The following is a 25,875-nucleotide window of genomic DNA, read 5'->3' on the forward strand; positions in this document are numbered from 1 at the left end:
GAGCGTGATACACAGAGCAATTCGCCTTCATCTACTTTTAGCGAGAAAGTATTACTACCAGAAGAGGAACAAGCCCTGATGAGTCTATCAGAGTAAGAATTCATTAATAAAATTCTTCATGTATGTTCTTATCAATTATATACAAAATCATGTCCAAGGCATCAACTTAATAACCTTTTGTTTGCAGTGATTCTTCTTCAGGTAGCAACGGCATGGAAGTTCTATTGAATTTGCTATCAGTAAAGAACTGTGATTGGCCTACTTCACCTCGTATATTGCCAGTTTTAGAACCTATTCTTATGCGGTTATGTGCAAGGTATGTTCAGTTTTGGATGAGATGCAATGGTTAAATATGAATAATCTAGGCATAAACTTCAATGTTTTGTCTTGATTACGATAGGTACCTCTTGCAAGAGAAGAAGAGAGGAAAAGCTTTAGACTCTGTTGCTAATTTCCACTTGCAAAATGGAGCGGTAAGTGCAGTGTGATAGGTCTTATAGTTAACAGAGTGATTAAGATTGATAAGTTTATTGTTTTTTGATATGTTACATAGATGGTTGAAAGAATAAATTGGATGGCGGATCGATCAGAGAAAGGTATTCATCAAAGTGGAGGCATTATGGTTAACTATGTCTATAGGTAAAGTAAACTCTGTATTCTAAGTGATTCTGCTTCAAGGCTTTCGGTTTTACTGGTTCTAAATCTGTTGTATTTTTGATTAATGACACAGGTTAGAGAATATTGAAGACTATGCTCAATCGTATTTTGGGTCGGGCAAAATCCATGCCTCTCCCGGTATCCATTCCCGTCTCTAGGTAACTCCGCAAAGAAAACTGATCAATGTGATTCTCGATTTGGTCATTCTCAAAAGACAAAGGGTCTAGGATTAGGCCTGAGATTAACATTAAGCACAAATGCACAATGGTGTATGTATGTACAAACGGTATAAGTGTGTATACTCTCCAGACTATATATGTGTGAATGTGTTTCGAAGAGACATGAGGTTTCACGTATCGGAATCTGTTTCGACATGGCTAGTCTCCAAGACATATTCACGCATGAGTCTTGTGTTGGATCCATCTACGTTCTACATTTTCACAAACACAAGATGCTTCCGTTACATACTCTTTACACTCAAATATGTATAGAGATAAGGAAAGAGGGGGAGAGAGAGAAGAGAGAACCTTGAAGGCGAGGCGCTTCAGATTATCCCACTCGAAATCGTTTTTACAATAGGCAGACCGTACCTACGTGGTAACAACAGGTCAAACCGTAAATACAAAAGCAGAGATGGAAAACAGATGTAGATGTCTTTTTTTTGACATCGCTGTAGAAGTCTTTTAATGTCTTGAAAGAGAAAAGAAAAGCGTAGCTTACCTCTAAAATTCGAAGGGCTTGTTGCATTGGTCATGAATGATACCAAAAACAAAGTTTTTAGTTTCGTTATTTCATATTAAATATAAAGAGATATATGCAGCATATGTAAAGTGACTTTTTCTATAGAAGGATTGGTACCTAAGTTCATGTGACGTGAAGAGCGACGCATCAGAGTGGCACAAAATTTATCACCGTCACTTACAGAGTTTGTCTCTAAGAATTCTCTTAACTCCAAATACGCCTCAGGGTTATAACTCTGTCATTGATTAACAGAAATTGAGAATTACTATAATCGAAACACCTAAATTAAAGAAAAAAAATCATTATACTGACCTCAAGCTGAGCAGATACTATCCTCACTGCAACGTAAGTAAAGAAGTCATGAAGATGCTTCGCAGCCTTAGCCTCCGGAGAAGCTTCTCCAAAGCCTAATTCAATTATTCCAAAAAAAAAAACATATTTAGAAAATAGACACTAATCTATATAGAGAAACTGTGTATGGATCAAAAACCACACTGTGTGATTGAAATGTCATCAAATATTATTTACATACCAGGAACGTACATCTTGTTAGAACAAATTCTAGTTTGTTTGCATTTTCGCGAATTTCGCATTAACGGATAAGAAAGGGAAGGTCTATTTCGAAATTTTGGATTAAGGTAAGAGAGGTAAGATTGATGGAGAAGGAGTGAAGAAGATGATGACTCCATTGAAATATTTGATGAAGAAAAATTGCAGGAGAGGCATTATTGTTTTACTAATTTGGTCGTATATAAGAGAGAATGTATTAGATTCACACATTAAAATATCTAGGTAGGATATGGATAAATAAATATCTTCTAGTTGAAAGTATAGAGACAAAACATCTTTTGTTATTGTAACGTCAAATATATCAATTAGATTTTTTTTTTATCAATTTTAAGATTTTAAAAAATGAAATAAAAATATGTATATTCAAATAATAAAATGATTTTATTGTTGTTGATACCAATTAATCAGTAAGCTTTTTGGGATGATTGAAAAGAGCATGTGTCAAAAGAAGTTATTATACCCACTGAAATCATAAAAGAAGAAAATGGTATAACATTTTTGTTTGACCAATAATAATAAAAAGTTCTTAACAAATGTGTGAAATCAATCCACCACAATTCTCTTGATGATAGACTATGTATAACTTTGCACCAAAAAAAAAAAACTATGTATAACTAAATAACTTATAACTACACGTCATGACAAACTAACTTTAGGGTGGAAATGGTTGCACTATGGATGAATGAGTTGAAAAAATATGAGTTGAATAAAATTGGTTGAATAGTATTCAACTCATTCATCCACTAAATAAGAGATGAAAGAGTTGAACAAATTTCCTTTATAATTTGTTCATTTCTCCAGTTTTTTTGGTTGAATGAGTTGAATATGTTTTCTAACTTATTTATCTCAAATGATAAAAATTTGGCTGAATGATCATTCGATCTATTCAACCTATTAATTTAAGTCATCCATTTGCACGGTTAAGTTAGACTTTAATCCTAACGATACTATAGCACCTCTAGAAACTACCATCTGTCTACTGCCCGTCATGCATCAATGACCCTACGAACATTAGCTAGCACAACAACAACGATCCGCTCAAACATCAACTACATTACCAAACAAACGCCAACACGACGCCCTAACATATAGTGTGCCCTTTCACTATATAGCGAGCTCACCACTAGTACTAGATATGCTCTTTAAAGTACGTAATTTGAAGCAAACACTACACATACCACGACAACGAGAGGTAGATTAATTAAGTTTGGTACATATAATCTAGTAATCAAATATTTCAAGAAATAAACTTTATCCTTTTGCTGTACTTTATGGTTCCATTATTCTAAATTCAGCAAATCAAGTGGATGATGATGGAACACCTCACCTTACCCACTTTTACAAACGTTGGCCCAAGGATCATCATATCAAATCACATAAATTAAATATGAATGGTTACAGCGGTTAGGGTGGACAAATTCGTCTGCGTACCATACCGCTTTTTATTTACCATTCATCAAATGTAGTTTTCAGCGGTGCGGTCCAAAAGATAAACGTAGATAACCGCTGCGGACCAAGTGCAGATTATTTTTATGTACAAATAAACTTGCTCCGCAGCGGTTTGTTGTTCGCCCTATTTTTGGGGAAGACTAAACTGCTGGCGAATTTGGCCGTTCTGACCGTAGTCACCATTCAGACCCTAAATTTCATAAATTTTTTAGTAATTACAAATGTGTCAATACTTTTAGGGGGTGTTATTGAATGAAGGATTTTAAAAGATTTCAATTACTAGTGGATTTTAGAATTCAAAAGTTTTCTAATTCATTTAACGTGAATTTGTTGTCATTATTAGTGGATTTGAATGACATAACTAATGGATTTGAAAGTATTACTAGTGGATTTTATTTATTTGAAATTAAATAAAAATAAAATAAATTACCCATAATTATATCAAATGAAACAAAAACATGTCGTGCCAATATTTTCTGGTCATTGTCGATCTGAGTTGGAGATCTGATTGGGGTTTCTTCTTGATTTATGGTAGTGGATCTCCGTTGGAGATTCTTGTTGTTTGATTCCGTTGTTAAGAGTTTTGAATTTGTTAGGCAGAATCAGATCTGAGGATCTGCAAACTTTGTAAAGCCTCAAAATGAAAGATCACAGTGGTCTTTTGGCCAGAGCTATATTTTATTTCTTAATTCTTAGATTAATCTCCTGAATCAATTTTGAAAAAAAAAGAAGAGAAAGATAGAAAAATTGAAATACTTGAGAAATATGTCGGATTGTGTTTGTTCATCTTTTTGGAGTGAAATATATTAAAATCTAAAATGACACCAAATCCAATGAACATTGAATAACAGTGTTTTTAAAGAATTTTAAAATCCATCAAATAAATACATAATCCAATAACAACTTTTGTTTTTTTGACAACAACTTACAATATTGACTCAAACAAGCCAATGCGAAGGAAAATTGTTAACAAAGGTAACTAAATGCGGAACTGAACGAACACGTCGAGCAAAATTATCCGCTTTACCATTCTGAGTGCGAGAGACATAGACTAAAGAAAATGAAGTAAACTCCTCTCTATCCGCTTGTATGTCCTCCAAATAAGGTATGAAAGTTGGCCACTCGGAAGGCGAAGACACCATCTTCACCAGGTCAGAGCAATCAGTGAGAAAAACGACAGATTGATTGTCTGCTCCAATCATACATCGCATTTCCCAGATAAGGGCCTCGATCTCCGCATGAATAAGGGAGAGACTTTGACGAAGATTAGATGCTCCCATAGTGGTTTCATCCCCCCTGGGCGAAACACAGAACCATCCTCTACCGGCAAACTGGTCCGTCGCTTTCCATGAACCATCCACAAAGCATAGAAAGCTCNAAGAAGAGAAAGATAGAAAAATTGAAATACTTGAGAAATATGTCGGATTGTGTTTGTTCATCTTTTTGGAGTGAAATATATTAAAATCTAAAATGACACCAAATCCAATGAACATTGAATAACAGTGTTTTTAAAGAATTTTAAAATCCATCAAATAAATACATAATCCAATAACAACTTTTGTTTTTTTGACAACAACTTACAATATTGACTCAAACAAGCCAATGCGAAGGAAAATTGTTAACAAAGGTAACTAAATGCGGAACTGAACGAACACGTCGAGCAAAATTATCCGCTTTACCATTCTGAGTGCGAGAGACATAGACTAAAGAAAATGAAGTAAACTCCTCTCTATCCGCTTGTATGTCCTCCAAATAAGGTATGAAAGTTGGCCACTCGGAAGGCGAAGACACCATCTTCACCAGGTCAGAGCAATCAGTGAGAAAAACGACAGATTGATTGTCTGCTCCAATCATACATCGCATTTCCCAGATAAGGGCCTCGATCTCCGCATGAATAAGGGAGAGACTTTGACGAAGATTAGATGCTCCCATAGTGGTTTCATCCCCCCTGGGCGAAACACAGAACCATCCTCTACCGGCAAACTGGTCCGTCGCTTTCCATGAACCATCCACAAAGCATAGAAAGCTCGAGGTTGGCCGAGAAAACCTTGGAACTCTGATGCCTCCATCAGAATATATACCCAAAAAAGGGTGATCCACCTCTTGTCCTACAACCTCTGTCTGAGCTAGAGATCAAGTGTTAGCCTCATCCTCCGCTAACCGCAGTATTGCTACTGGGTTGGAATCCAAGTTGCTAAAAATTTTATCATTACGTGCTTTCCAAATATACCACAGAATCCATAGGAATCTATCCTGCAAAGGAACGTCCTTGAAACGCCAAAAAAGAAAATCCATATTTGTGAAAATCGATTCCGACGGGAAAGCACCCTGTACCGTTGGAAACTGTGATAGAGCCCAGACCTGTCTGGCTGGCGGGCACTCAAAAAGAGTATGATTTATCGTCTCTTCCTCATATCCACAAAGACCACATCCTGAATCACAATTTATTCCACGTTTTCGTAAGTTAGTTGTAACTGCCACACAACCCGAAATCACTTGCCACATAAAATGACGAAGTTTTGGCGGGCACCGGATTTTCCACACAAAAGCCTGAAGAGGTACATAGTTCGGCCCGACCATCGACGGAGCAGCCGAAACCGCGGTGTAAGACCGAAGGAGATGGTAACCCGACTTAACCGTATAGTTCCCTGACTTTGTAAAATGCCAACCTAACGAATCCGGTTTATCGGGTAACCGCAACAGTAAGGCAGAAATTAAAGCAACATCTTCCGGTATAAAAGTAGCCGAAAGGAGAGTCATGTCCCAAGAATTAGAATTCCTGTCAATAAGGTTTTGAACGGAAAGCAGAGGGTCAGACAACAACCCTGTGCCTATAGCTGGTCTCGGGGATCTGGCAGGGATCCACGGATCATTCCATACAGAATGGAGGCCCAAGATCCTATCCGTTTAATAAGTCCTTTGTTAACCAGAGAGCGAGCAGAAATAATACTTCTCCATCCATAGGATGGTGAGTAAGATTTAATTGGATCCAAAAGATCCGAATGCCTATAATACCGACCTTTAAAAACCCGTGCAAAAAGCGAGTCCGGAATGGAGATCAAACGCCACAGCTGCTTGGCTAGCAGAGCGGTGTTAAAATCATCCAAACCGCGAAAACCCAATCCTCCCTCATTCTTATCCTGACATAGCTTATCCCAAGCCACCCAATGTAAACCCCGCGATTGGCCAGATGAGCTCCACCAATAGTTGGAAATCGCACTAGTTAACTTCCTCGTAATCGTCCTGGGTAACCGAAAGCACAACATCACAAAGGTAGGAACTGCCGTGGCCACCGACTTAATCATTACCTACTTGCCTCCTTTTGAGAGGAGTCGAGCCGGCCAACTACTGGCCCGTGACTGTAAGCGATCCTGAACATAGGAAAAGATTTGCGTCTTAGCTCCCCCTAGGCTTTCCGGGATGCCCAAATAAGACCCCATACCCCCTAGATTTGTAATCCCTAAAACCTCTTTTAGCTCCTCGCGGAGACTTTGATCCACAGTATGACCAAATTGGACTGAGGACTTCTGAAAGTTGATTTGCTGGCCTGAAGCCCGCTCGTACTTTCTGAGAATCCGGAGCACAACCTCGCACTGCTCCTTTGTTGCTCTGCAAAAGAACAAACTGTCATCCGCAAATAAAAGATGAGAAATAGCAGGACTAGCGGTAGAAACCTTGATACTAGTAATAAGCTTCATCTGCTCCGCTTTGCGGAATTGTGCAATTAAAGCCTCCGTACAAAGGATAAAAAGGTAGGGCGAAAGAGGATCCCCCTGCCGTAATCCCTGAAAAGGGGTAATAGATCCATGGGCTTGACCATTAATCAAAACCTTATATTGAACCATCGTAATACAACTCATAATCCAAGACACCCATTTATCACAGAAACCAAGCTTCCGGAGAAGAAGATCAACAAAAGACCATTCAACCCGATCATAAGCCTTACTCATATCCGTTTTGATGGCCATAAACTTGCCCTTACAAGAAGGATTAGTTCGGAGACCGTGGAACATTTCCTGAGCTATCAAGATGTCGTCCGAAATTAAATGACCCGCCACAAATGCCGACTGCGTTTCTGATATCGAGGACGGCAAGATAGTACGTAACCGCTGACACAGAACCTTGGAAATGATTTTGTACCCTACATTACACAGACTGATCGGCCGTAATTCAGTCATCCTGGTCGGCTTGTCCACTTTCGGAATGACACAAATTTTTGTCACATTCAACCGTTCATCAAAACTCCCGTCCTGCAAAAAGGAGTTCACCAAAACTAGCAGATCCACTTTAACTGTATTCCATGCTTTTTGATAAAAAAGTGCTATCATCCCATCCGGCCCAGGGGCCTTATCTGGATGCATCATAAATAGTGCTTGTTTGAGCTCCTGCTCGGATACTTTCCGAGTTAAAAAATCATTACACTCCTGCGATATGGATGGATGAACCTCCGCTAGAATCTCCTCAAAATCAGAGGGAGCCAAAGATGTAAATAAATCCTTAAAATAGGAGACCGCAATATGCTGGATATCACTTTCCTCCGTCAACCAATTATCACTCTGGTCATGAAGATCGACAATGCGATTCCGAACCCGTCTCTGTTTTGTTTGAGCATGGAAATAGCCGGTGTTATGATCACCAAACCTCATCCACCGGCTTCTACTTTTTTGATACCAATATGCCTCCTCGTCCCTCGATGCCTCCCGCAACCGCCAAGTAAGCTCCGCAAGTTCCTCCACCGAAGCACCATCATTCTCCTACGTCGCCGCCAATTTGGATTTCAATTCCTCAATTGTTTCTCTCCCATAAAGAAGTTGCGCTTTCCGCCAGCGAGAAATAGCCCGATGACATGTAGTGATTTTATCCACAATCCTGGTAGAGGAGTCAGGACCCATTGAAGAAGCCCAACCCTCCGCCACCGCATCGAAGAAACCTTCTTTATCAAGCCACCGACGATCGAAACGGAAACCACTGTTACCACCCCGAACCTTATCCTCAAGAACAGCGACCAAAGGCTTGTGGTCCGAGGCAACCATTGGTAAGTACTCCGTGAAGGAATTCTTAAACAGATCATGCCACCCCTCATTCGCTAAAGCCCGATCTAACCGACAGCGTATCGGTTTTTTATCCCGCCAACCTTTCCAAGAAAGACTATCCCCCAAAGATGGGAATTCAAACAAACCACAGTGTCGAATCATAGTATTAAAAGGCACAAAGGAAGAAGCAGGGCACAATTTACCACCCCGCTTTTCATGATTACCTTTTAGTTCATTTAAATCCCCAATTAAAAACCAAGGAGCATCCCTAGTCAGACCAATTCGTGTCAAGCGTTCCCAAACCAAATCTCGATTCTTGGGAACCGGATCACCATAAACAAAAGTGAAATAAATTAATTTTCCTTTGTACATAATCTCCACATCAATAAGTCTATTAGAGGCAAATAAAAATGAAACATTATTATTATTATTATGATAGAAAAGGGCAAGACCGCCACTACTATCAATATGTTCAACAGGTTTTAAATGAGAATAACCAAAATGACCAACAAAAGACTCTAAATGAGAAAAAGATTGCTTTGTTTCAGAACAAGAACTCTGGTCGCTGCTTCTTCCATAAGTCCCTGAGATACCCAATTGTGGCTTTATTACCAAGCCCTTGACAATTCCAACTTAGAACCTTCATTTGGAAACTCTCGGGATTGGTGGTTTAGTCCCACCATCGACCCCCTTCTCCACCTCCTGTGGCTTTGGGAGAACAGACTACCCAGTACTAGCATTACCCTTTGGAGCTAGTCGTTTACGTGGAGTACGGATATAAACATTCAGCTTCCTGGATCCCATGCCTTGGATACCCAAAGCACCCTTCCCTTTACGCGCCTTTTCCACCAAAGAAAAGCCCGCGTCATCCACGAGTGAAAGACCCGATACCTGCTTACTCATATCTGCTTCCGCAATGGACAAATCCTCACCAGAAAGCGAGCTGTCATCCTGATCAGTTTCCCCCATAGCAACCTCAGAACCATCCGCCTTCACAGTATCTAATACTGCTTCAGCGACAGGGGAACTCAAACCTCCAGCAATAACCTCTGCAGAATTGTCCTTCTTATCCTCCAAATCCACCAACACAAGCCCCTCCACTGTCGGTAAGGAGCTCTCACCACCGCCGGCAACAGAGCCGTCCCCAACAGAAGCATCCACCTCCATCGACACGATAGTGATTGTAGGTTCCACCAAAGCCACATTAGAGCCCGGAACCACCGGCACTGTAGTGTCAACCACTGATACACCCGGATCAGCAACCCCAGCCTCTTGAAACAGTGCCCTACGTGCCACCGGGGTCGCCGCAGGCACCCTCTCAACAACCTGTCCCACCGGTGGAACGACCACTGCATCAGACGTCTCCGGCACAGAAGACTCCCAACAGAGCCCAAAATCCGTATGCTGCACTTGAGGTTGAATCCATCGCTGCTTTGTCACCGGCTCCCCAACTGCCACGTCATTCCTGACTTGTGAACCCCGACTAACCTTCCCCTCGAGAGATCGCTTACCATCTCCATGACACCGCTCGCCCCTGGACCCATGTCTATTCCCCCCCACGAGAATCCCCCTCCTGCCCAGAACCACGCTGCCTATCAGCCTTAACAGCAGCTTTGTAGCTCTGAAATCATCGATCATCCCCATCCTTTGGGAGAACACTCGGAGCAGCATCATTATCCTCCAAAGGTGGACAATGCTTCTCATCATGGCACATGCTAGAACACTTCCTGCAAACCCCAAAGAGACGCTCATAGCTAAGCGAAACTGTGGTTTCCTCGCCATTGAAGAACTCAACCGCCGTCTCAAAACACAAAGGTTTGAGACCATTCACCGTCACTTTAACTCTGCCACCATCAATGTGTACCTCCACTACAGAACCCAAAGCTTCACCGATGGTTCTAAAAGTTGGAGCAGCCCAGAACTAGAACGACACTCTCATAACACGAACCCAGAAAGTGACCGCAGAAGGGTAAGATGGATCCACCGTCGGGCTCCAACAGACCATCGAGACCATCCAACTATCAAAGTGGAACGGAGCCATCTTCATAACCTCAGAAATATCCTCCTCTTCGTCGAAATCAAATTGAAACTTCCCCATCCCAAGGTCTGCACCCACCACCTTGCCTTCAAGATGCCAGAACCGTGGAAACATCACAAGAAGGGACTTCATATCCTGAGCACACGGGTTCAAACACCGACCCACAACCGTTTTGGAATAGCCCTCGATAAGTGCAGTATTATTGAAGAAGGGGATCTTCACCTTGTGTTTCACCACCGACGGAACAACCCCCTTTGAACTCAAACCGTGACCAAGAACTACACTCTGCGACATTGCAACCCTCCCCGTGAAACAAAACACACGAATACGTAACAGAGAAAAACACACACCGAGGGAGAAAACCGAAAAGGAAATGTGATGATTCTGCTCTCTGAGACATGAGAGGATTTTATACTCAACCCGAGAGAGAGAGTATCGAATCGCACCCCTATCACAACCATTAAGGCACAAATTCAGAGGATCTCGCCAATATCGGAATCTCCCCGCAGTCGTCAAAAACCAGAGACTCAATAAGCTGAATGACCGGCGAACATAATGCGTCACAACCTTCAAAGATATCATCAACTCAATCCGAAACAGATACCAATCCATTTGATTTCCTTTTAGAAAATCAATACCAAAGAAACCCCATAACATCAAATCACAGATCCGAGTCCACCGTATTCTCCGCTATCCAATCTTGAAACAAATCGCCACAAAATCTCGCACCGGGATCTTCCCTCGCCAAATCTGCTGTCCAAATACTAAACAAACCTTGGGTAATAGACGTAGAAATCCCCATCGATACAACACAATCAAACCCAAAAGAATACCCAGTGAGACCCCATTAAAACCAATCGGAACCCAAATCTCAACCAGATCAGAGAAACTCATAGCAGGGTTAAAACTCTAGAGCCTTCGCCATCACCATCCTTTTTTCTTTTTTTTTTTCTTTTCAAAATCTGGTCTTCCCATCCAATAACAGTTTTTAATGTACTTATTCAAATATCTAATTAAATAAAAGTAAATTCTAAAATACATCAAATTCTTTTAAAATCTATTATTCAATAACAACCTCTTAGGTCAAAAGTCAAAATAATAATTAAAACGATGTAAACCACCGATCACATCAGATGCGCGTGTTTAACACGGTTAAATTGTCGGCACAACACATGCAAACTGCTTATCTTATCTTCGTGTCGCAGGATTCATATTGGTGCGTGCGTGTGAGTTCACATCACGTTTCTTACTCGACGCGTGCCGTATGAATCTTTGCATTTACGAGTTTAACTAACCGTTATTTTACTACAGAAAGTCCCATGTTCATTCAAAATAGCCGTTAGGATCTCGACAACTTGGCAACTACTGTTATAACAAATTCTCATAAAACCCAGTTTTTGACAACTACAAACGGGCGTAAGTATTTTGACGGACAAAAAAAGGAAAAAATGGTAAATAATTTTTCCATCCAGTTTCACAAAAAATATCGTTTTATTATTTCTTACACTTCTTAAAATAAATATTTTAAAAAAAATTTATGTAAAATTCAGTTTTTTTTTATAATTTTAAATCCACAGAAGAATAACAAAAATCTTTTTAAATTTAAACGATATAAAATAACATTAGATAAAGGGTAAGCAAATAATTGAGAATAATACTTTTGATAATACTTTTAAGGGAGAAAAACTAGATTGACCTAAATTAAGAGCTTAATTACTATAATAACTCATAAAATGTGAGGGTTATATGAGTTAGTTTTTTTTGCCTAAAATAATATTTTTTGCTTTGTTAGGAAAAAAAATAAAGTCAAATTTACCCTCCTAGAATTTTTTTTATGAAAATTAAAATATTTTCAAAAGTGTGTCGGATTAGTTGTGACAGATTTATTTGTCTATGACAGATTTATTTTTGCATAACTGATTTATTCATGTATGACCGATTTTTTATCACAAACTTATTTTGGACGACAGATTTTTTTAACTACAGTTATAACAGATTTATAATCGATGACATATTTATTTTTCACGAAAGACTTATTTATAAAGACACCACATACTTTTACAATATATGACAAATTTGATATAATGTCTGGCAGATTTATTTTACACAGTTATTTTAGATTTATTTTCTTGATTAAAAATCTGTCATGTTAAGACATATTTTTCTACAGAAAAATAATTAATAGGTTGACCTCTATTGATAACAGATTTGTTTAAAGTTACAAATTTTAATTTAACTAAAAATATGTCGTTTGATAAAAGATTTATAACGTTTTTAAAAATTGCTAAAATAACCTATATGAATACCATTTGTTACGGCAGATTTGTTTATGTTATGACAGGTTTTTTGTTTCCCTCCAAAATTCTGGTGTTTGAGAACAGATTTATTAGATGTAAAATGTGATTACAGTGACAACAGATTTATTTTAAGTTACATTTTTTCAGTAATATTGTTGTTAATTATATTATTTATAAATCATATTATGAATCATATTTTTAAACTCATATATTTAAAACATATTTTATACATTTTCATTTTCCTATATCATATTAAAAAATTAACATCATATTCAAAATCATATTTTTATATATTATATTATATTTTCGTAAATCTTCTTTTAACATTTTTAAATACATTATTTTTTATTTATAATTTCATACATTATATTTTTATAAAACTTATTTAAACTACATAATCTTAAACTTCATATTTTTACATCCTATCTTTATACATAATATTTTTATAAACAATTTTTGAATATTATTTTTATACATTATATTTTAATCATATTTTATTTTTATATATTATATTAAAAATAAACATCATCTTTTTAATCATTTTATATTTTTAATTAATCATATTTTAAATCAAAATATTAAACACTATATTTTTTAGGATTTTCGTTTTTTTTTTAAAAAAAATTAAAAAAAAAACAAAATTTCTGGGTTTTTAGTCATTTTACACAAGAATTGTGTCATTCTAGTTATTGGATAGGGTGGAGTGTTAATCTAGCAATTAATTGCCAAATTTGTGTCAAACTGGTATATTTTCACTACTTTTAATGTAATTTTTTTGATTAGCAATTATTAAAATGGTAAAGATTACCAATCAAAACCGATTTTTCCATGAAAATGTTTTGTTTTTAGCTTTTGGGTTTGTAGAATTTTAGTTATTTTTTGCATGAAAACTTCTCTATTGGTTAATCAAGTTCTATTTGAGCATCCATCCAAATTTTACTTTTACTTAAAAGGGTGATTTTACTAATTTTGGAGAATCCTGATTTTATCTTTAAGCTGCTTTCTATTCTTAACTTTCTATATAGACCTCACCATAGAAAAATATAGAGAAAATCATATTTTAAACCCTTAAAGTGTAACTAAGTAGCACTTTAAACCTCGAGAGAATTTGACTAACACTATAAACCTTTAAAATGATTTTGCTAACAGTTTGATCTTTCAAAATAATTTTACTAACACTTTAAACCTTCAAACTAACTTTCATGTTTGTACCGCCATATTTGTACCGCCATAAAAAATAACGGAATAATAATATTCGTCAACGCGAAATACTTAAACTATGTTGGTTTAACTGAAAATTTTAATTAGTTTTAGTTTCTATAAATAAATAAAAAGATAAAAAGATAAATTTGTATTCATCTTCATTGAAGACAAAACTTTTACAACGTCACTGTTCATATTATTAATCTTTTTAATAAATAAATTTCCTCTGGAGTCTGATTAAATCGATTGATTTCTCATTGGAAACCAATGAATCTTCTAAATATGTTGTCGTCTTCAATTTTAAATTTATCAATTATTTTAACCTTACCTCCGATTCTTTTTTTTTGCTTTGATTTTTTATTTTTTTTATTTATCAACTGTAATAAATGATTAAATTAAATTAAATTAATTAATTAAACAAATATTTAAATCAAACCAACATAGTTTAACTGTTTTACGTTGACGGATATTACTATTTCGTCATTTTTAATGGCGGTGCAAACAAGAATGTTAGTTTTAAGGTTTAAAGCATTAGTAAAATCATTTTAAAAGTTTATAAGGTTAGTGAAATAATATAAAGATTTAAAGTGTTATTTAGTGACACTTTGAAAGTTTAAAATGTGATTTTCCCAAAAAATATATATATTAAAAAAAATAACTTATCTTTTTGCACATTGAGAGCTGCTGGTGGTGGACATGTAAAACAAAGACTATACCACATAAACTGTACTACTGTAGTTTTAGATGGATCTGAATTATTTCATTAGCTTTTAAAATAAAATAAAAGGTACAGATTCTATAGAACCACGACAAAAAAAAAAAATGATTCTTCTCAATCATTTTATTTTTTAATTTACAGGACCAGGTTTAAAGGAAAAAACTCATATGTCGGTATGTCACTTTGAGTGTCAAGATCTAAAGATCTAAAGATATTTTTATAAGAAGAAAGAGACAAAAACACTTCAATAATTTTATTTAATTTATTCCAATATGAACTGTTATATACTTATATTCGTAACTTCTAAAAATCAAAACGGTCCTGAAAAAATTAAAACTTTTGGATAAAAAACTAATAAAGAAAAAATGCTTTATCTAATAAAACGAAAAAAAAGAATCGTCTACTTGTTGGTTACAGTTTTTTTTTAATATAGAAAGGGTCCGACAAAAACTTTAATTAGAGAGACTGGGGGCAGGTCTGGTTCAATCTCCATCATCAGTATCCCTTTCGACAGCCTTCATTAACACTGACGAATCAGTGTTACAATAATTTCTCAAAGAACCCCAAAAGAAACGCAAACAAAATAATTCAAAGATTTACTATTATAATCTTTTATCTTCTCTTTTGCTCTCAGTCTCTTGTGTGTGTGTGTTTACGCCGTGTGTGGCTTTGCGTGTTAGTTCGTTTATCAGTGCCTTTTAGCTTATCCTCCTCATATGAATCTCGAGGCAATCTTTACACTGCCTTTTCTCACTCCTCATCTCTAGGGTTTGTCTCTCTCTCTCTCCTGAATTCTCTAAATTTCATTCTCTCTTTTATGGAGTACGTTTTGTGTAAAAGCTTAGATTTTTAATTTGGGTTTCAAGCAAACAAAACAAAAAAAGATACGATTTTTTATGTTGCCCTGATTTTATTTTGCGTTTTTTACTTGATTTAGAGCAAAAAGCTTATGTCTTTACGCTTTGGATCTCCTTCGTAATTCAGATCTTGTGTATGTTAAAGTTACAAATTTCATAATTGAAATCCTTTGTCTGGGTTTGTTCTCAAAGTTCTTAAACCTGTTTTTTTTTTTCTGTACACTTCTTCCAATTTGGGGGAGCTTGTATGTTGGATGCAGTCTCTAGGTTCTATTTTTGATATGTGTCCTTGTTTGTAATCAGATTTGAATCTCAAAGCTTCTATTTTTTATGTCTTGGTATTGACAAAGTGTGATTCTTTCAGGTAAAAACTGTGAGCAATTTAAAGCAGCAAAAGTAACAAATCATGGCAACACTTCGAGACATTGGTCTAGCAGCAGGGATAAACATCTTCACTGCATTCATTTTCTTCGTTATCTTTGCTTTTCTAAGGCTTCAGCCGTTCAACGACAGGGTTTACTTCTCAAAATGGTACCTCAGGGGGTTAAGAAGCAGCCCTGCAAGTAGCGGAGGGTTTGCAGGGCGGTTTGTGAATTTGGATGTGAGATCATACCTCAAGTTCTTGCATTGGATGCCTGAAGCTCTCAAGATGCCTGAGCGTGAGCTGATTGATCATGCTGGTTTAGACTCTGTTGTGTATCTCCGGATTTACTTGCTCGGGTAGGAAAAGATCTAGCAAGGGTCATTATGTTTTTAGACTAAATTTAGAATCAAGAAGAGGAAATTAAGTTGACTAAGAAAGTCTTTAGAAAGCAAAAGCTTGTCTTAAGTCTGTCCATAAGATTTGAATCACTTGGGTAGTGAATATTAATTTTTTGGTTACCTTATTTTGCAGGCTTAAGATTTTTGCTCCAATAGCAATACTTGCTTGGGCAGTTCTTGTACCGGTCCATTGGACAAACAACACGTTGGAGTTGGCTAAGCACCTACAGAATGTAACTTCAAGTGATATTGACAAACTGTCAATTTCAAATATCCCACAGCATTCACTTAGGTTTGTTACAGCAATCTTTGAGTGTGTGTGTGTGTTCTTTTCATGAGCTTAAATTGTTGGTATTTAAGTATAAACTCAGTTTTTTTGTTTTTTGAGTTTTCCAGGTTTTGGGCTCATATTGTAATGGCTTACGCCTTCACAATCTGGACTTGTTATATGCTGATGAAGGAGTATGAGACAGTTGCTAACATGAGGCTTCAGTTTGTCGCCTCAGAAGCCCGTCGACCTGACCAGTTCACTGTAAGAACCGTTTCTTTTCCCTTGGTTTAAACTCAGAACAAAGCTAAGTCAATGATTTTTATGCCATGACTTTTTGACAGGTTCTTGTTAGGAATGTACCTCCAGACCCAGACGAATCTGTGAGTGAGCTTGTGGAGCATTTTTTCCTAGTTAATCACCCTGATCACTACCTCACACATCAGGTAAAAAACTTCATAGGATGACTTGACCTTTTCATATGCACGTCTTGGTGGAAAACAATTTCTCTATTGTCTTTTTTATAAGTCGTCTAATCAACAATTTATAGGTTGTATGCAATGCAAACAAGCTCGCTGATTTGGTCAGTAAGAAGAAGAAGCTGCAGAATTGGCTTGACTACTATCAGCTCAAATACTCTAGAAACAACTCTCAGATCAGACCAATGACAAAGGTACTTAAAAGTGTTAAACTGATGTTTCTTTTCTGCTAGCTCTTATTCTCTTAAGTCGCTTTTATTGGACAAAAACAGCTTGGGTGCCTTGGCTTGTGTGGACAAAAAGTTGACGCAATCGAACATTTCATTGCTGAAGTTGATAAAATATCAAAAGAGGTATGCTTTTTGTGGTCTGTCTTACCTGACTTCCATTTTTGTGCCATCTTATGCTTAATGTTCCTTTTTGGTTCAAACTCGTCATTGTTTGTAGATTGCTATAGAAAGAGAGAATGTGGTGAATGATGAAAAGTCAATCATGCCAGCATCTTTTGTCTCGTTCAAAACCCGTTGGGCTGCTGCTGTTTGCGCTCAGACCACACAGACACGAAACCCAACGAAATGGCTAACCGAATGGGCTGCAGAGCCGCGTGATGTATACTGGCCAAACCTTGCGATCCCATATGTTTCTTTGACTGTAAGAAGATTGCTCATGAATGTAGCCTTCTTCTTCCTTACCTTCTTTTTCATCATCCCTATTGCGTTTGTACAATCTCTTGCTACTGTTGAGGGAATTGAGAAAGTTGCACCGTTCTTGAAAGTCTTTATTGAACAGTGAGTTCTCCTTCTTCTCTAGTATTGCATTTGAATAATGTACTGAAACATTTTCAACTAACATTGGACCCGGTTGGTTGTCTTTTTGTATTCACAGTAAGTTCGTTAAGTCGGTGATACAAGGTTTGCTAGCCGGTATCGCGTTGAAGCTTTTCTTGATCTTTCTGCCATCCATACTGATGACCATGTCCAAGTTTGAAGGCTTTACTTCAATTTCATCCTTGGAAAGACGATCAGCGTCAAGATATTACATATTTAACTTCGTGAACGTCTTTCTTGCAAATGTTATTGCTGGAGCTGCGTTTGAGCAGCTCAGCTCTTTCCTCAATCAATCACCAAATCAGTACGTGACTCCTTCTCTCCCTCTCTCTCCCTCTGTTAATCTTTCTTTCTTTTTGCTAAGGACTCTTCTTTTTTCAATGTGAGCAGAATCCCCAAGACAGTTGGGATGGCGATACCGATGAAAGCAACCTTCTTTATCACATATATAATGATTGATGGTTGGGCAGGAGTTGCAGGAGAGATTCTCATGCTTAAACCTCTCATTATATTCCACCTCAAAAACGCATTCTTGGTGAAAACAGAGAAGGACAGAGAGGAAGCAATGGACCCGGGAAGCATCGGTTTCAACACGGGAGAGCCTCAGATACAGCTTTACTTCCTTCTAGGTCTTGTCTACGCTCCCGTGACACCAATGCTTCTTCCTTATATCTTAGTCTTCTTCGGTCTTGCTTACATCGTGTACCGCCATCAGGTAAATATTAGTATCTTCTCCTCCTATAAATTTGGTCATACTGGATAATTTAGACAAATCTGCCAAACTTGAACATTTTGTTCTTTTTGTTTTCTTATTCTTAGATCATAAATGTGTATAACCAAGAGTACGAGAGCGCTGCTGCGTTTTGGCCAGATGTTCATGGACGGGTTATATCGGCATTGATCATATCTCAGTTGCTTCTGATGGGTTTGTTGGCTACAAAACGCGCCGCTCTAGCTGCACCGTTTCTCATTGCTCTTCCAGTGATTACTATCGGTTTCCACCGCTTCTGTAAAGGCCGTTATGAACCCGCCTTTATCCGTTACCCTTTAGAGGTCAGTTTCTTCTACGTATCTGATAAACATCTCCATTATTATCTTTGTAACATATATGTTGCAAGTTACAAGCCCGGAGATGGGAAAATGTTGATGTTTTACAGGAAGCTATGATGAAAGATACATTGGAAAGAGCAAGAGAGCCGAATCTGAACTTGAAAGGCTACTTGCAAGACGCTTATATTCATCCGGTTTTCAAAGGCGGTGACGACGACGATGACAGTGACGTGGTCGGAAAATTGGAGGATGAAGTCATCATAGTGCCAACGAAACGCCAATCGCGGAGGAACACTCCGGCACCAAGCAGAGTTAGCGGTGAATCTTCTCCATCTTTGCCCGTTATTAACGGTAAAGAAGTGTAGTAATTAATCGGTTTCAGTAAAAAGCAAATGCATACGACCAAAAAATTATGAACATAGTTCGTGTGTACTTTTTATTATGTACATAGAGAGCGGTTTGTGTTTTTTTTTTCTTAGACGTTGTTGTTAATGTGTTTCTTCTATTGTCCAAGTATTGAAGTGTCGGGGTCTTTACTGGAGTGTATTTTCGACCATTCGTTTTCTTGTTTATTCAGCAAAATTGTAAGTGTGTGATGATTCTAATTTCGTGTAACATTACAAAATAAGATAGCGAATTAAGTGATCAAAAAGCATATAAACAAAATAATCAAAAACTGCATAACTTTTTTTATTCAATAGATCGAGATTATATTAATAGAGATACAATACAAAATAAGAAATATTTCTTATCTAACAACAGAGGTTAACATGATTGACCTAGTAGATATCCTAACATAACAATGTCGTGACTTACAGAAAGCCATATTACAAAATAAGATATTGAATCCTGTTAGGTAATAATAGAGGTTATATGACTTACCTCGTCGATATCCTAGCGATTAATAAAATCTAAAACTACTGATTTTACACAGTAAATATATCAACAGACATAACAATGTAGCGGCTTATAGAAAGCCATATTACAAAATAAGATAAAAAAAACTTCGGTTCGCCCTAATTTCTCTCTTAAACACTATAATTGAGACGCCTCCCGCATCACCACTCTCCGACATCAGTAGCGCTCCGGCTCGCTGGCGTCGGGATCTCTCAACCTCTCCGCTCTGTTACTTCTTCACCCTGCTTTCTTTTTTCCCCTTTTGTTTTTTTCTTTTGTGTCCCGACCAAATCTCTACAACTACCCTAGATCTAGACGAAGGCTTGTCCTTGTGCCACTACAGCATGATCTGGAGTTCGGTAAATCCCATCCTCACCTATTCTCGCCCAGCCTTACCATCGACGGTTCCAAAGTCCTTGTGTTTCTATCTCCCCCGATCCGGATTGTGCGTTGCCCCTGAAGCTTTCTTTTCCTCCACAGCTCCTGAGTTGATGTTTGGCGAGGACTCTTCCAGAGATGCGACTTATCTCCGATTTTGGACTCCCGTCTCTAAGATCTATCACACTACGAGCTTGGTAGACCCATGTCAACTCCCCTGGCCATCCCCAAAGTCTATTGGATCTTTGCGGATGAGCTCAGGACTTGAATTTGGATTGCTAACATCCCAAACGGTCCTACCCATCCTCCAAAATCCCAGGTCTACTCTTTCTATCCATATGTTATCTAGTAAACATTTCTTAGGTTCTTTGGCTCGGTGTCCGAAGACTGCATCTGAGAATCCATTTACCTAGAATGATTTGTAGTAACATAGTGTATGGGAGATCCCTGGTCTTTGCTCAAGCTGTGAATTCGATTGTTAACTGGAAGAACCACAACCCGCTTATCTCTATGCTAACTAGCGTTTCTAGTTCTCAACAACATCCCATCAACCGCACCATTTTGGTATTATTAACAACCCACCAGACCAAGCCTAAATCACATCTAATATTGTCGAACCGGCTACATGCTTTGTGTGGTGTTCTTAATCTCCTTGGTAAAGGGCACCAAGTGAGAGAGAACCCACCTGTATTGTTACGGTTTGATTGTTATCCTTGGCTATTCATGGCTCTAGTTTCACTTGTATGGTCTGTTGTTAAAATCTTGAAGTATTATGGTCTTATGCCCTGTTATTCAACTCTTGCATCCGACGACTTCAAGCAAACTTTCTTCAGCACCATCTTCATCACTCAAATTGTTTATTATCGAAGCTATTCCTGGTGCTACCAGTTTGTTCCTGACCCTCCGCTTTGGATGTTAAAGCACTCTATCCTTGACCATCAAACCTTGGTTTACCGAACCCTTGCCAATGTGGTGCTCTTGTTAGTGCCCCTTGCTCCGGTGAGTTTATTGGTTATGGTTTTGTTCTTAACGTCACAATGTCTCTCGATCGTGACTATCTTGTCATCCACCGAAGTTCTCGAGGATGATCAATCGAGCTGCCGTGATCTCTGATGTTCCAAGCCGCTTTTTAGTGACTGTTTCATAGCTCTCATGGAGTCTATCTCGATGTTACCTATCTACTCCTTTATGGCATTGGGGAATGCCCATCTTTGTAACCTTTGTTTCAGTTTAAAATTTGAGATCTTTACATCTCTTCCTTTGTATTTGCTCTCATTTGAATGAATGAGAGCATCTGTTTGTCCAAAAAAAAACAAAATAAGATATTTCATATATTGTTTTGTAATAAAGGTAACATGATGTTACATGGTTGAGATCTTAAGAAAAGAATATGGAAATTATTTTTTTTTTCACTAAAGAAGCAATTTCAACTCCATAACAAATTACAGCGAAAACTATTTTCCAAGGCATTTTGCGGAAACTACGTATGATCAATAATATTTTTGAAGAAAGAAGACAAAAAATGGAAGTATGAAGGCAAATTTGTAGAAGATGAAGTAGAAGTGTGAATAGAGGAAAAAATCATTAAAGTATCGAAGCTAATTTATAGAGGACGAACTGTGAATTAAAGCAATACGTTGGGTTGTTAAAAAGGTCCACTCTTCTCATAAATCCGGAAATTCATTTAGGACCGTGCGCATGCATGAGTATTAATGGGAGAGAGTCAATGAATCTATAAATTCGAGCATCGTAACTTGTTGAGTTTGGTGGAATATGCCAATATGGAACGGTCTACAATGTAAAGCAAGGTCAAGAGTTCATAGTTTGTTTTTTGTAATCTACAATGTTAATCCAGAGTACAAGATCTGGAAACGCCAAGACCGTCTCATTTACAGTGCTCTCCTTGGTGCCATGACCGACCCTGTCCAGTCACAACTATCCATCACCTCCACATCGTCCGCTCTCACATTCAACAAGTGAAGCAACAGATTGACCTTTGGACCAAAGGAGACAAGTCTGTTGAAGATTATTTTCGTGGGAGTTGGCCCATATTGGTAAACCTATGAAGCTTGATGACAAGATCGAACGTATTCTGAAGGGACTTCCTGACGATTATCGACGTGTGGTTGATCAACTGGAGGGTCGTGAAAGCTCACCGGCTCTTCTCGAAGTTTTGGAGAAGAAGATCAACCAAGAGAACAAGTTAAAAGCCGCGTTGGTCTCTTCTTCATCCCTACCAGTGACTGCTAATGCGGTCAATGTTCGTGGTCATCCTAATAATCGTGGTCAGTCCCGATCGAATCATCGTAATGGTCCGACTTGGCAGCAACAACTGTTTCAACCTCGTCACATGCCACAACGAAGTTATCAAGGTCGATGTCAAATTTGTGGTGTTCACGGACACAGTGCAAGAAGGTGCTCGCAACTTCAATTTCAAGGTGGCCAATATCCTTCACTCTCTCTGTCTCTGATGGCTCCAGTGCCATGGCAACCACGAGCTAATCTGGCTATGACGGGTTCTCCATCACCTAACAACCCTTCACTGCTCGATTCCGGTGCTACACATCACCTTACCACCGACTTGAATAATCTGGCTCTCCATCAACTCTAAAATGGTGGTGAAGAGGTCACCATAGCAGATGGCTCCGATCTCAACATCTCGCATATAGGTTCCACTTTTGTCTCAACCCCTATTAAACCTCTTCGTTTAAATGATGTACTTTATGTTCCAAACATTGCTAAAAACCTTATTTCTGTGTATCGGTTGTGCAAATTCTAATAATATGTCTGTCGCATTTTTCCCGGCCTATTTTCATGTGACGGATCTTAAAACAAGGGTCCGGTTACTCCAAGGCTGAACAAATAATGAGTTGTATGAGTGGCCACTTCCAACATCAGTTTCTCCTACTACTCTATTCGCTTCTCCTTCTCTAAAAGCTTCTCTTCCCTCATGGCATTCTCGCTTTGGTCATCCGTCTCCACCCATTTTACAATCTATTGTTTCTCAGATTTCTTTACCATGTTCTTAGTCTACAAATTAAATTTTTCCATGTTCTCATTGTTTAATCAATAAAATTCATAAAATCCCTCTTTACACAAACACTATACTCTCCACAAAATCACTCCAATATATATATATATTATGATGTTTGGATGTCACCTCTTGTGTCCAATGACGGTTACAAATATTATCTTGTACTTGTGGATAATTTTATCCGCTACACATGGTTCTATCCATTGAAACAAAAATCGGAGGTCAAGCCCACGCTTATGGCTTTCAAAGCCTTGGTGGAGAATCGGTTTCAAGAACGGATAGGGACGCTTTACTCTGATAACGGTGGTGAGTTTATCGCTTTCCGCAGTTTTTTGTCGTCTCATGGAATCTCACATTTCACGTCACCACCTCACACACCTGAGCATAATTGCATATCGGAACGCAAACATCGCCATATCGTTGAGACCTGTCTCACTCTTCTCAATCAAGCTTCGGTTCCGAAACAATACTGGCCTTACGCATTTGCAACAGTGGTGTATTTGATCAATCGAATGCCAACACCAGTCCTTCACAATGTCTCCCCATATGCTAAGTTGTTCCAATAATCACCAAATTACTTGAAGCTCCGCGTGTTCGGCAGTATCTGTTTCCCATAGCTCCGTCCTTATACCACTCACAAGTTACAAGATCGCTCTCTCCTATGTGTGTTTATGGGATATTCTCTTACCTAAAGTGCTTATCTTTATCTCGATATCACTTCTGGCAGAGTCTATACCTCCAGTCATGTTCAATTCGTTGAGTCTAGCTTTCCAATTTCGTCTCCGCTTTCTCCTTCTGTGGTCACACCATCGTTGGATCCCGTATTTCCCAGCTCACCCATTCTTGTTCTCGTAAGTCGCCGACCACTCGTCACAGCTCCAGTCGTCACAGCCCCCGGTGCCAATCCGTCACGCTGCACAGTCGACGTCTGAGTCTCCTCTCTCACCCTCGCTAACTCCCGATTGTGATATTGAGAGGGTTGACGAAGACAACAGCATGTTGGGCCGCGAAGGATCAATAGGCCCATTAAGAGATCTTGCACAGCTGAGCCCAACCATTCCTGACCCAAATCCATCAACCCCATCGTCATCTTCTCCAATATCTTCTCCGTCTCGCACCCGAGCCACATCCCCAACCACAACATTCACCACAACCACAAAATGATCAAAATCCACCTAATCCACCAATTAACCATCATCCTATGAAAACCCGACGGAAAAACAATATTGTCAAGCCAAACCCAAAACTTAGCCTCTCTGTTTTAACGTCCAAACCGTCCATTCCCACAACCGTAACCCAAGCTATGCGAGATGAAAGTTGGAGGAATGCTATGGGTGACGAGTTCAATGCACAACTACGAGCTCACACTTTCGATTTGGTTCCACCGAAACCTGGTCATAATATTATTCCCACCAAGTGGGTTTATACACTGAAATATTTACTTAATGGCTTGCTTGATAGGTACAAAGCACAAGGAATATGGTCTTGATTACTCTAAAACCTTTAGCCCGATTGTCAAGTCGGTGACGATCCATATGGTTTTACAAATGGCGGTGAGTAACTCTTGGAGCACCAAACAGCTTGATGTCAATAATGCTTTTCTCCATGGAACACTTCAGTTTTCCGTCTTCTACAACCCAAATTTCACTATTGTCCTCATGGTTACAGACACGAGATACGAGTCTAGAGTCCTGACTGAACAACACAACTGCTCCTCCGAACCAAGCAAGTGAATTCGCCAAGGCATTTATAGTTGGCATGTGAAAGTGATTAGTTGGCTCGTCAAGAAGCAGAATGTGTGGGTTGGACATTGAGATGGAGGCTAACACAACTCTAGCCTTTTCTCCTGCAGACAATCGTAAAAATGAAGAGTGATGGTGACAAGGGAGCCCAAACCTCATCAATTTCAAACGCAATGCAGCTTCTTTACACCATCTCCTTTGGTATTTGGTGAGGAGGTGTGACCAAAACACAGGGAAAGATCATGTGGTGATTTGTAGGGACGGTAACAAGTCTTTAAAGCCTCCCGGACGTAGCAAACTGACCGTCGGATATGGATGGGCTCATGAGCCTAGTGAGAGGACGTGAGGCCCATTAGAGAAGGTGGGCCCATGGATTTGATTGGACATGGGGCCCACTAAAAGATGGCGGTTGGGGCGTTACAAGTGGGTTCGAGTGAGCTCACACCATCAGGGGTGACAGTCTTGGTGCGCAACGAGGACGTTGCGATCTGTTAGTGGGGGTGGATTGTGACACCCCAGTTTCAGAGACTTGCAGAGAGATTTAAAAGAATTGATTTGGACACCTATGTCACCAAAGTGCACTTATATTTTTGGTCAAGGGTCCTGACAGAACTCCAGAGTTAAGCTTGCTTGAGCTGGAGTAGTCTCAGGATGGGTGACCTTGCGGGAAGTAATTGTCGGAACTGTGCCAGTGAGGACAAAACACTGGGAAAGATCATGTGGTGATTTGTAGGGACGGTAACAAGTGTTTAAAGCCTCCCGGACGTAGCAAACCGACCGTCAGATATGGATGGGCTCATGGGCCTAGTGAGAGGACGTGGGGCCCATTAAGGAAGGTGGGACCATGTGCTGGGATTGGACATGTGACACATTAA

At 38.7% G+C, this 25,875-nt stretch overlaps 4 protein-coding genes across 4 annotated transcripts in view; 3 read left to right on the forward strand and 1 right to left on the reverse strand.

Annotated features, from left to right (window-relative positions):
- LOC104773295 (malonyl-CoA decarboxylase, mitochondrial-like) overlaps positions 1 to 997 on the forward strand; it is a gene marked incomplete at its 5' end in the record, with an annotated part of 4,053 nt that extends 3,056 nt beyond the window's left edge. The window contains 5 exon segments of the mRNA XM_010497871.2: positions 1 to 92; positions 188 to 316; positions 401 to 473; positions 554 to 639; positions 731 to 997. The exon segment at positions 1 to 92 is cut by the window's left edge and continues 27 nt beyond it. Coding sequence (XP_010496173.1) covers positions 1 to 92; positions 188 to 316; positions 401 to 473; positions 554 to 639; positions 731 to 815 — 465 coding nt within the window.
- LOC104773294 lies at positions 869 to 2,162 on the reverse strand. Its single transcript, XM_010497870.2, has 6 exons — positions 1,931 to 2,162; positions 1,711 to 1,805; positions 1,516 to 1,633; positions 1,378 to 1,394; positions 1,185 to 1,247; positions 869 to 1,087 (listed from the first exon to the last, which is right to left on the reverse strand). Exons 1-6 carry the CDS (start codon positions 2,085 to 2,087, stop codon positions 1,007 to 1,009), a joined length of 531 nt encoding a protein of 176 aa, XP_010496172.1. The 5' UTR covers positions 2,088 to 2,162; the 3' UTR covers positions 869 to 1,006.
- A 13,002-nt stretch (positions 2,163 to 15,164) lies between these two features.
- LOC104773297 (protein OSCA1) lies at positions 15,165 to 19,548 on the forward strand. Its single transcript, XM_010497872.2, has 12 exons — positions 15,165 to 15,474; positions 15,928 to 16,283; positions 16,459 to 16,617; positions 16,722 to 16,857; positions 16,938 to 17,039; positions 17,144 to 17,266; positions 17,345 to 17,425; positions 17,520 to 17,860; positions 17,958 to 18,203; positions 18,290 to 18,614; positions 18,719 to 18,952; positions 19,057 to 19,548. Exons 2-12 carry the CDS (start codon positions 15,970 to 15,972, stop codon positions 19,312 to 19,314), a joined length of 2,319 nt encoding a protein of 772 aa, XP_010496174.1. The 5' UTR covers positions 15,165 to 15,474; positions 15,928 to 15,969; the 3' UTR covers positions 19,315 to 19,548.
- A 2,738-nt stretch (positions 19,549 to 22,286) lies between these two features.
- On the forward strand, positions 22,287 to 22,835 carry LOC104773308. Its single transcript, XM_010497890.1, has one exon. It carries the CDS (start codon positions 22,287 to 22,289, stop codon positions 22,833 to 22,835), a length of 549 nt encoding a protein of 182 aa, XP_010496192.1.
- Positions 22,836 to 25,875: the final 3,040 nt, after the last annotated feature.

This window comes from Camelina sativa, unplaced genomic scaffold (genome assembly GCF_000633955.1).
Source record: "Camelina sativa cultivar DH55 unplaced genomic scaffold, Cs unpScaffold00511, whole genome shotgun sequence".
Classification (NCBI taxonomy): Eukaryota; Viridiplantae; Streptophyta; class Magnoliopsida; order Brassicales; family Brassicaceae; genus Camelina; species Camelina sativa.

Bases quoted from the DNA above. Each gene is read 5' to 3' on its own strand.
- LOC104773294 (XM_010497870.2), bottom strand. From the start codon at position 2,087: ATGGAGTCATCATCTTCTTCACTCCTTCTCCATCAATCTTACCTCTCT. The intron at 1,806-1,930 runs GTATGTAAATAA...TAATTGAATTAG, and splicing joins TAACAAGATGTACGTTCCTG to GCTTTGGAGAAGCTTCTCCG. The intron at 1,634-1,710 runs GTCAGTATAATG...AATCAATGACAG, and splicing joins TAGTATCTGCTCAGCTTGAG to AGTTATAACCCTGAGGCGTA.
- LOC104773297 (XM_010497872.2), top strand. From the start codon at position 15,970: ATGGCAACACTTCGAGACATTGGTCTAGCAGCAGGGATAAACATCTTC. The intron at 16,858-16,937 runs GTAAGAACCGTT...ACTTTTTGACAG, and splicing joins GTCGACCTGACCAGTTCACT to GTTCTTGTTAGGAATGTACC. The intron at 17,267-17,344 runs GTACTTAAAAGT...GGACAAAAACAG, and splicing joins AGATCAGACCAATGACAAAG to CTTGGGTGCCTTGGCTTGTG.
- LOC104773308 (XM_010497890.1), top strand. From the start codon at position 22,287: ATGAAGCTTGATGACAAGATCGAACGTATTCTGAAGGGACTTCCTGAC.